We start from the raw sequence: 9,956 nt of genomic DNA, 5'->3' as shown, positions 1-9,956 counted from the left end.
CTCCTTCAACACCATGGCCCCTGCAAACCGTTTTGTTACTCCTCCCCTTCTCCATGGCGTTTGTCCTCCGCAAGCAGCTGAACCGTGTTTCAGAACTACTACAGGCAGTTGCAGCCTAATTCTCCCTTGTTAGGATTTTGGTAATGGTTTTCATTTTTCGCATACCTGTCATTGTCTTCTTGATTGTGGTTCGCCCACCCCTGCTCCCGCTCATCGTCGCCTTCATTCCAATTCTTCCGCTGTCAATTCAGCCATGGCTAGCCTCAGGCACCGCATGCGTAGTAGGTGTGGAGGTTCGCATGGAGGTTTTAACCGCTCGCGAGCTTCTACCAGTTCCACCTCTAACTCCCTAGACTCAACTACTGAATTGCCCAACTAGCTCATTAACCCCACTCATAGCTACTCGAATACCAAAAGTGGGAGAGGTTGGAGGGACAATGCTGTCCACACTGTGGATCTCCCACTCCCTCCTCTTTCTGGCCCTCACAGCACACAATTTCGTTTCTGCAGTTCACTAAATAGGCCTACAATCACTGCTACCATCACAATTTCTTTCAAGGAAGAGTCTGCGACGCAAGCTACTCTGTCCAGTCATGGGAACAAGCAGAACAGGGAAGAGACAGGTAGTCATGGGATCAGCAACAAGCAGCAAGGTGAAAGCAGTAAGGCTCTGCATGACAAAGATAAAGCTGGGGATGATGGTAAGCGACAGATGGATGTTGAAGGCACTATAGATTCTCCAACTGTTCAAGGTCAACGCGTCTGAAGAGGATGACGATTGGTATCAGTTTTCCTGTCGAATTGAGGAAGAGCCAACTTTGGAGGAACCACCAGCCTAACACGTGGCCTCATGCAAAGGTCTCCGGCTCCCAGGTGGATTCGTCTCACTTTTTGTGGTTTTTGGTCTCTCGCAAAGGTGTCCGGCTTCCAGGCGGATATGTTTCTATGATTCGTGGTTTTGTGGTCTGGATGTGTTCTATCTTCACGCCAAGTGTCTTGAATTATCTGGTTGACTCTCTACTAGGTGGAAATGGCATACTGTTACTTGGTTATGTCCTTGTCTTTTTGGTGGATTGCATTCCTCTTTGTTCATTTTGGAAAACCAAGGTCTACTTTGAAATAGTTATTCTAGTTCAATGGCTGGTTTCCCCCATAACAGGGGCAGTCTTCAAAGCTTCTTGGACTGGTTTCCCCTCTGTTGGGGTATTCCAATACCAACAATTGCATTTTGTGATGATGACTGATGCTTAACATCTCTGAGATTAGGTTTCTCTGTAACTTTTTTTGTATTATATTAATAGATCAGTACTACTTAGAGAAAAAAAAAAACTATGTTTAATACAATTAACAATTAAGACACAAACATATCAATTTAAGATGATATTATCTAATTACAACTGAAAAATTGACTGTGACAATGCACCCTAAGTCGGCGAACTTGTAGACAACTATTGTCTTGCGCCTATACCGAGGTTGTTATTTTACTTACCATTCACTTTATCTTATATAAAGACAATGATTTGTTGGGCTCTTTGTTTTGTGGGGGTAGTCAACTAAGAAGAACGTGACAAGTTTTACTGACAAGATTTCTGGGACATCAATTCCTCTTCTGTCCCTTTCATATATGTTGATACGATTAGAGAGAACTTGTCTATTGTTGCATTCGACACTACTACACGGAGGGGGAATTTAAGACAATTTTTTAAGAGAAAAGAAATATTTTGTCTTCAAAATTTCAATATGAGGCGATAGTAAAAAAAGGCAAAGGTAAAGGATTAGGGGTCTGTGTACTGGCATTCACTGAGTGGTTGGTTTACCATGGTTGTGAAGTGATATTCAACAAAGGAAAAGCATTCTTGAGACACATAGCCACGGGGCAAGTGAAGTAGATCGGGGTTCGTGTGAAGAACCTGTATAAGCTAGATGTGGAAGAATGTGCTACATTAAGCACTAAGGCGGAGAAAGTGAAGGTCGCGATGTCGATGAACTTTGGCACAAAATACTTGGTCATTTGTATCATGGTACCTCGAATATTATAGAACAAATAACCACTCGCCTCTCTAAAGGAGCACTTAAGCAATAGGATATATGCAAAGGATGTGCATTACAAAAGTACATAAAATCCACATTCCATGATCAGGACAACAAAGCACATGCAGTCCTAGAAAGGATCCACTATGATGTTTATGGACCTTTCTTGACAACCTACACTGTCAGACACAAATATTTTGTCACTTTTATTGATGACTTCTCACGGAAGTGTTGGATCTTCTTCACATGGAATAAAGATGAGAAATTCTCTGAGTTCGTAGAATTCAAGACACTAGTTGAAAACGAAGCTAGCAAGAAGGTGAAGGCTCTGTTGTAGAGGCTGCAACACCCTCCAAAATTTTGGCCTGCACTTAAATTTCAGAGCCTACTATGGATATTGTGATCAATCATTCCTTAGTCACTTATTGGTAAGTTGATGATCTCAAGCTCCCCCTTTCGATCTTAAGAGTCATTTATGCTTTTATCTTTACATAGAATGTGTCATCTTTGGGCATGGGGGTAATTGCTTGTCATGCAAAGGGAGGTTTGTTTTGCTTCAAGGGGAAATATTTATGAGAATGAGACATGTTTAACACTCATTTCACACACTCTTACACAAGTGTCGCCTTTATCCTCCCGAAGTCTATAATCGAAGCCACACTTGCCGTAAGCTGCCACAAAGGTTGTTGCATTAAGTGAAGTATGTGTTATATGTTCTGGAGGGTCTATGTTGTATCGATAGGTTTTCAAGTGTGTGATCGTAGTGAAGTTTTATCACTATTCACATAAGTTCCACTGATCCCACACTTAGCTAAATTTCGGAGTTTCCTTAGCAACCTAGCCTCATCCAACTTTCCTGAACTACATAATTCACATATGTAACCCTCAAGCTTTTATGTTGCTTGTTCGAACCATGCAATGCGCAAAAATCCTAACCTCCCTTACCATTCAAAAATGCGCAGTGGTTTCCTCCAATGTCCTTCCCTCAGCCGGAACCCACTGTCTCCAAAAACTGTGCAGTTTTGTCCCTTAACTACCCAGTTTGCCTTGCATCCTAAAATTGCATAGATGTGTCCTCCCAAGGCCTTGTCCCAAGTAGTGCCTTACATCCTAAAACTGTGTAAATGTGTCCTCCCAAGGCCTCATCCCGCAACAGTCACTGCCCGTTGAAACTACACAATTATGTCTCTCACGAGCCACGAAGAAAGATGGTAAATACTTTTTCAATTGTGTGTGTATGAAATTTAATGTTAGACACGTTTTAAAGAAATTGAAGAATTCCAATTACATATAAGCTTAATATCATTGCATATTTATTGTGTTAAAGTAAATATATATTTAAAAGGAATGGAAACTCCACTCCATTTATGTTTATATATTTCAATATATGTTTGGGTGGAGTACTCCACTCCATTTATCTCCCACAGTCTTCAAACATTTTCTCAACCTTTCGGTTAAGCGTCGCCACAGATGGGCCAGTCCTTGACCCTTCCTTTGCACTCTATGATGTGAACTTTCCTCGTTATGCCACAATCTCATCCGACAGATGTTTGGTTGTGATGCACTGCATGTCAACGTGGGGTGAGCTTCCCTCAAGTGGCTCCCATTGTGCGTTTACTCCACGACCTATGAAGGCCACTAAACGAAACCATCTAGGGGCATTGTGCAACTGCCACATGCCAAATGCTAAGGGACAATTACGACCTCTATGACCTAAACCTAAGTTTTCTACCTCTACTATATTAGGTATCATGGTATTCTCCTAGTTGTATGGCCAAGTGATTAGGAGTAGGCCCCCCTACCGTTTTCCACTACCTTAGTAGGCTACCCTACCATCCACTACCTTCCAGGGTAGTCTTTGTTCTTATTTTTTAGGTTATAAATTCCTGCTATATTTTATGTTTGACATATATATTTTAGAAATGCATATTTTTATGCTTTTACACATATAAAGTTGTTTATACAAATTGAAAATATATAATTTAAAAAATATATATTTTTACGGTTTTTAATATAGGTTTGTTTTGTCATATATAATCTTAAAAAACATTTTTTTTGTTGTTATTGCTGCTATAACAAATAAGTTTTGAGCTGCATTAGTAAGATTCAGATTTACCATTTATTTTTTTTAAACTCTATGAGTCTTTTTCAACTTAGCCATTTCAAAAATAATTTATATGTTTTATTAGCAAGATTGAGATTTAAAAAAAAAAAATAATGTTAAGGTAATTTTACCTAATATTAATAGGTCTTATAATTTTAAAGATAAAATAGCTTTCATAATTTTAAAAAATACAAAATTAACAATATAAATGTTGAAAAATAATATTGATGTAACAGCCACTATACAATCCAAAATAATTAAAAAAAAACAAAAAATATTATCTTAATACCTGGCAATAGTATTAACACCAACATTTAACTATGGTGTGATGAAAAGGTCTAATGGGTGATTGTTTTAATTTTAACCTTACAAGGGACATGTACTATGCATATACTTTGGTCCTATGCAATCTACTGTGCAATATTCGATACAATGAATTTTCAATTATGAACATGTCATTCATATCGTTCTCGTCTTCCAAGGAGTGTGTGTCAATCTCGATAGTGCTTCTCCTACCGTCCATATGCACTCCACAACGCATGCCACTTGGAGTCAATTATGTGATTGTTGAAGATGGGAGAGATCCGAAGATTCTGGAGGCTTTGGTTAGGGTTACGGTAACTGCCTTCGAGGAATTGGCTGAGGGTGGTCATTTGTGTTCATGCACCACTGACGGGAAGCCTCTACAACCCTTCCCTGTTCTTGCCTCCTGCGGCCTAAAAACTAAGTCGGCTTCCTCTGTTTCCTTCCTCCGATGTCGTTACTGTGGATCTTCTCAGTCTCCTCTGACAATTGGCTTGCTCAACAACATTTTTCATGTGGTTAGCAAGGCAAAGGGTTCATCTTTACCTGTTGCCTCTGCTCGACTTGTTGCAATTCTACTGCATGATGGTTGCCGCAGCTCAGAATGTGCATCTTCGTGGTTGCAGAGGGTCTGTTCATGCCTTGAAGTTGATTTCTTCACATCAAAGTCAGGTAAATACACATTTGGGTTAATTGATTCATTTCTCTGTCACATATTCGATTTTAATTTGTTCACAGACAACACCTAACGAGGGTTTATTTCTATGCCATAGGAAAATTGGTCGATGGTCCAGAATTTGATAAGTACTGAGGTTTTAGAGCCACCGAGCTCGATTCAGTCTCCGGATTGGCCAGGTTGGCTTCCATTTTCTTTAAATACATGCTATGGTTTGATTGGCCGAGGTTTCACTTGGTAATTACACCTCCTATTTGGAGTCTATAAATCCTTGTATAGATTGTAATTACAACCATCTAGGCCTGAGATTTAGGTCATCTGTGGCTAGTTTGTTCTAAGTTTCATGCGTAAGAAGTTCTTGTTTCTTGTTGTTTGCTTCTTTGTACACATATTCGCTAGCTGGTTAACACTCGAACTTTTGAGAATGCACTTATTGGTGTAAATGAAACTTTATTGCATATGAACTTGGTTGGCCCAAAATCATTTCTGTTGTTAATTTTGGATTCTGAACATATTAGGTTGCCATACTGTTTAATGACATATTTATGATTTTTATAACCCTAGATGTTTACAGTTCTTGTTACATTACTGAGTAATACTAGTCTTAATATGATGAATGACATGCGTTCGATTGTTTTCTGTTTGTCTTGCACTTAAGCACTTCTGAATGATTTCCATAATGTTCAGTTATCTGGTTATCTTGCAAGTTCGTTTGTTTAACATTCTTTATGTTTGGGCATAGTATTATATTTTAGTTTTAATTAAGAGATTCTCTAGTTAAAATTTTTGATGCATAATGGCCACAGAGTTGAAATCTATACTGAGACTGCATAGGAGATCATTGGAAACAACTTGGTCTCTAGCTAACCCAGTAACAGTCCAACTACCTTTCACTTTTTACCATATAATTTGTGGATTGTTCTATTAGTGAGTTGTTTTCCATTAGGATGTGATCATGCAGTTTTCTTCATGCATCGCTGCTATCTGGTATCCATATGTTCATGCATTAAACAGGGTATTTTCCATTATTACAAATACTTATGGGTTACTGGCAACTTGAACACTGCATTCATCATTCATACTAGAACTAACCACTAGGGTGCAATTGACAGTTTTTTTAATTATGATTATGGAATTCATCACTCTTGTTTCCTTTGCTTTTTCTAGCAGTATGTGAAATATCTGTTGTTTTCCTTAGCAATTAATTCATCTGCATACATTATCTACATGATTTTCTTTCAGCAAGTACTGTTAGAATTTCTCTCCTTATTGTTGTTTTTTTTTTTAAACGCTAAGAAAAGAGTTCCATTCAAATAGTCAGATTTTGGACCTCTTGGTAGATTGACCTCTTTTGATCGGTATCTGCACTCCTTATGAATAATAATAAATCTCATATGATTTCTTCTTACCGAGATGATGCATTGGTACTGGAGATTTATCATATTTTTGGTGTTATCTCCACTGCATTGGATGCAGATTTTGAAAATCTTAGATTTATGCTCCAACCTAATTGTTATGGAATTAAGGATTGGAGTTGACTTATAGAGAAAATCCACTGTAAACTTTTATCATGGGCATAGAGGTGGCTCTCCCTAGGAGGAAAGTTGACTCTAGTTCGAGCAGTCCTTCAGAGAATCTTTGTATATTGGCTTCATATTTTCGCTCTGCTTAAGAATATCAGTAAATGTATATTTTTGGCTTCATCTTGGCATGAGACAATGTGTTGTAAAGGACAGAGTGGGCTTGGTTGTTGTTTACTATGTATGGAGGCAATGGATAGCCAGACTCATCTATTTCTTTGATTCTCCTCAGAAAAATCATTTTGGAATGGTGTATTTAATATGTTGCATTTATAGGCAGATTATAACTACTCTTTTGTGGTTGATTGTATTTGAGACTGGATTATTGAATACAAAACATTTGGACCACTTCCAATATACATTGGGGTTTCGACCCAAAGAATGCATTAGTGTCCTGAGCTCCTTTGTTGAGATACATCCACCTCCATCCTTGTCAAAAAAGCTAAAAGCCTCCCTGAACTTAGACATAACCTCCATCCCATATTCCTTTAGTAGATAAAACCCTTCTCTCATTTTCAGACCATGCCAATCTACCCTCCATCCCATATTCTCTCATGAGCCCCGTGTAAACCACCATTTCATTTAAGGATGGGGAATTTGATGCGTACTCTAACCATATTTGTTAGATACTTTCCCCCTTTTCTTGCTTATTCATTTATTTCCAAACACTATACCACTAGTTCTAAGAATCTTGTGGATACTATCACCACAATAAATGTATATTTTATTTTATAGGAGACAAGAATTGTATATTTACCTTTGGGACACTCCAAAAATATTTTGATGCACCTTTGTGACCTTTATGACTTTATGAACTTAATTCCCATTCCATGTTCATCCATGTCGATGCACTTTATGATGTTCTATGACAACCTAATGTCCTTGTCAACTTCCTCTCATCTTCCTTGTCATGTTTTCAGGACTTGTGCATCCAACAAGAAATTTGGGAGATGAATGCCATCAAGGTAGAAAATCAAGGGGGTTTCAAGTCATTTATATAGGGTTCCCACTAGCATAGTCCTACCATATGATCCACCCAATCCCTCAATTGGGGTCTATTGCTATTTCAATTAATTATTAGATGATCATGGTGGGCCATAATTCCAAGTTAAATATTATGACTCTTCATATGATATTATTGGAGATATTTGAGGAGACATCTTTTTGGCTAAAGGGTTAAGGGAGGATTTTGACTTCAATATCGAACCATCAACCATATCCTCAACATATCTAACCAACAATCAAGAAGACAACTTAGGTCAAGCATGGGCATCCTCTCTCGCCCACATTGTTCATGATATATATCAATCTATGAATACCTCTACACTCCACCAACTATGCATCAATAAAATTTTGGGTTTCCCCACTGTCCTCCAAGATGGATACATGTTGTCCCTGCATTGTGCCTTTGATTGCAGAGTGGCTAATAATCATAGTTTATCGTGGATGATTGTCATCGTATGTAACATCCATGGTCCAATTCATTTGTTTGGTGCCCAATGTTGGTGAATCATTGTATTGCATCATGGTAGCATATATTTCCTTTTTTAAAGCAAAAATATATTGAAAATAAATTAAGTGCCAAGGCAGAACTAAAGGTGGTGAACTAAGTGCTTCCTATGTTCATGTTACATGCTTGTATTTTTTCCACTTAGCATCTCAGTTTTTAACTTCCTGTAATCTTGTTTAGGAGGCTAAAGATCCTTTTGAAAAGGCTGTCTTGGATGGCCGACAATTGGCTTTGAAGGTAATTACAGCTTTGTCAAGTCTGTATTAATTATGGCATGGACATGGAATAAAAGTAAAATTAGGTATGCTGGTGAAACACATAAAATAGTTTTGACTGTGTGCACTTGCAGATCAATGCGAATTCAGTTTATGGGTTTACTGGTGCCACTCTTGGGCAATTGCCCTGTTTGGAGATTTCGTCGAGTGTGATGAACTATGGTAATTTCACAGTTCTTCCATGGAAAAAAAACATTAAATCCATGGACACCTTGATTCTCCCCTTGTTTTTCCTAGTTGTAATGTTATTGGTGCTTCTTTTACTTACAAGATAGAGATGCTTGCAGTCCTCTCTTATTCTATATATATGCATGTATCAGCCATTCACATTGATTATTTTTGGGCATCAATTATATCCATGTAATTCTTTTCTTCCTCCTGGCATAATGTTTTGGGTATGAACTGTAATTGACAATCTTGTACAAATAAGATCGAGTTCTTGAATTGGATTAATTAGTCATGTGTACTTGTACAACTAAGATGATATGCTTAGGCCCTCTTATTATATTTTGATTACAAGTCCAGTTTGATCTTTTGACACATTCTCTGTTCCATCAGACAATATCGATTTTACGTATTGTTTTAAAATTTCATATCATTAATCATCTCATTTTTTTTCCACCTGTCAGGTCGTCAAATGATAGAGCATACAAAGAGGCTAGTTGAAGAAAGGTTCACAATAGTTGGTGGTTACCAATACAATGCTGAGGTAGGCTATTATTTAGCAACTAAAGGCATTTGTAACCTTTGAACTGGATCAATAATGACAGGAAGTACACTTGTTGTATTGGTGATAGTTTAAGTTCTTGAAATCATAATGGGTGATCTGAAGACTGATCCTAACCAAGATTTCTACTGTAATACTTGATATTATATTTTTATATTTGAATCTAGGTTGTATATGGAGATACAGATTCAGTTATGATACAGTTTGGTGTACCAAATATAGAAGAGGCCATGACGCTAGGGAGGGAAGCCTCAGATTATATCAGCGGTACATTTACAAAGGTACAGTGTCAAGAATTTTAAATATCCGTGAAGCCTCTAGAGTTGTTAATGATGTTTTTGTAGGGATGAATGTTTTAATATCACCTTTCTTTTTAAAACTAATCTTCTTTTGACATTCCACTTCCATGAGATCTTTGTAAATATGCACAGGACAAGATGATCAGTTATGCTTTTCTGTGGCTTATCTGCATCTATTTGGTGCATCTTTGGCATCTAATCAGTGCGTTATTTAACATATGCTTTTATGCAACCTATTAAACTAGAATTTGAAAAAATATACTACCCATACTTGTTGATCAGCAAGAAAAGATATGCTGGGTTGTTGTGGACAAAGCCAGATTCTTATGACAAAATGGATACTAAAGGTGACAAACCTGATCTTTTTGTTTCAAAGACAGGCCTTAGTGTTTGTGAAGGCTCAAAATGCTCTTAGAAAAATAATTTATTTTATGCCTTCTTATATTTAAGA

The 9,956-nt window shown here is 37.5% G+C and overlaps 1 protein-coding gene across 1 annotated transcript; it reads left to right on the top strand.

Annotated features, from left to right (window-relative positions):
• The first annotated feature begins 593 nt into the window (after positions 1-593).
• On the top strand, positions 594-9,920 carry LOC149199133 (DNA polymerase delta catalytic subunit-like). Its single transcript, XM_089400473.1, has 6 exons — positions 594-701; positions 8,385-8,441; positions 8,554-8,641; positions 9,109-9,188; positions 9,374-9,473; positions 9,709-9,920. The coding sequence occupies exons 1-6, from the start codon at positions 594-596 to the stop codon at positions 9,918-9,920; spliced, it is 645 nt and encodes a 214-aa protein (XP_089256599.1).
• The last annotated feature ends 36 nt before the right edge of the window (positions 9,921-9,956 follow it).

Source organism: Pinus tabuliformis, chromosome 2_1, assembly GCF_031772625.1.
Source record: "Pinus tabuliformis cultivar Carrire ecotype Pingquan chromosome 2_1, CPIR1, whole genome shotgun sequence".
In the NCBI taxonomy this organism is placed as follows: domain Eukaryota; kingdom Viridiplantae; phylum Streptophyta; class Pinopsida; order Pinales; family Pinaceae; genus Pinus; species Pinus tabuliformis.
This window is presented reverse-complemented; position numbering and strand designations above follow the sequence as displayed.

Bases quoted from the DNA above. Each gene is read 5' to 3' on its own strand.
- LOC149199133 (XM_089400473.1), top strand. From the start codon at position 594: ATGGGAACAAGCAGAACAGGGAAGAGACAGGTAGTCATGGGATCAGCA. The intron at 8,442-8,553 runs GTAATTACAGCT...GTGCACTTGCAG, and splicing joins GCCGACAATTGGCTTTGAAG to ATCAATGCGAATTCAGTTTA. The intron at 9,189-9,373 runs GTAGGCTATTAT...ATTTGAATCTAG, and splicing joins GTTACCAATACAATGCTGAG to GTTGTATATGGAGATACAGA.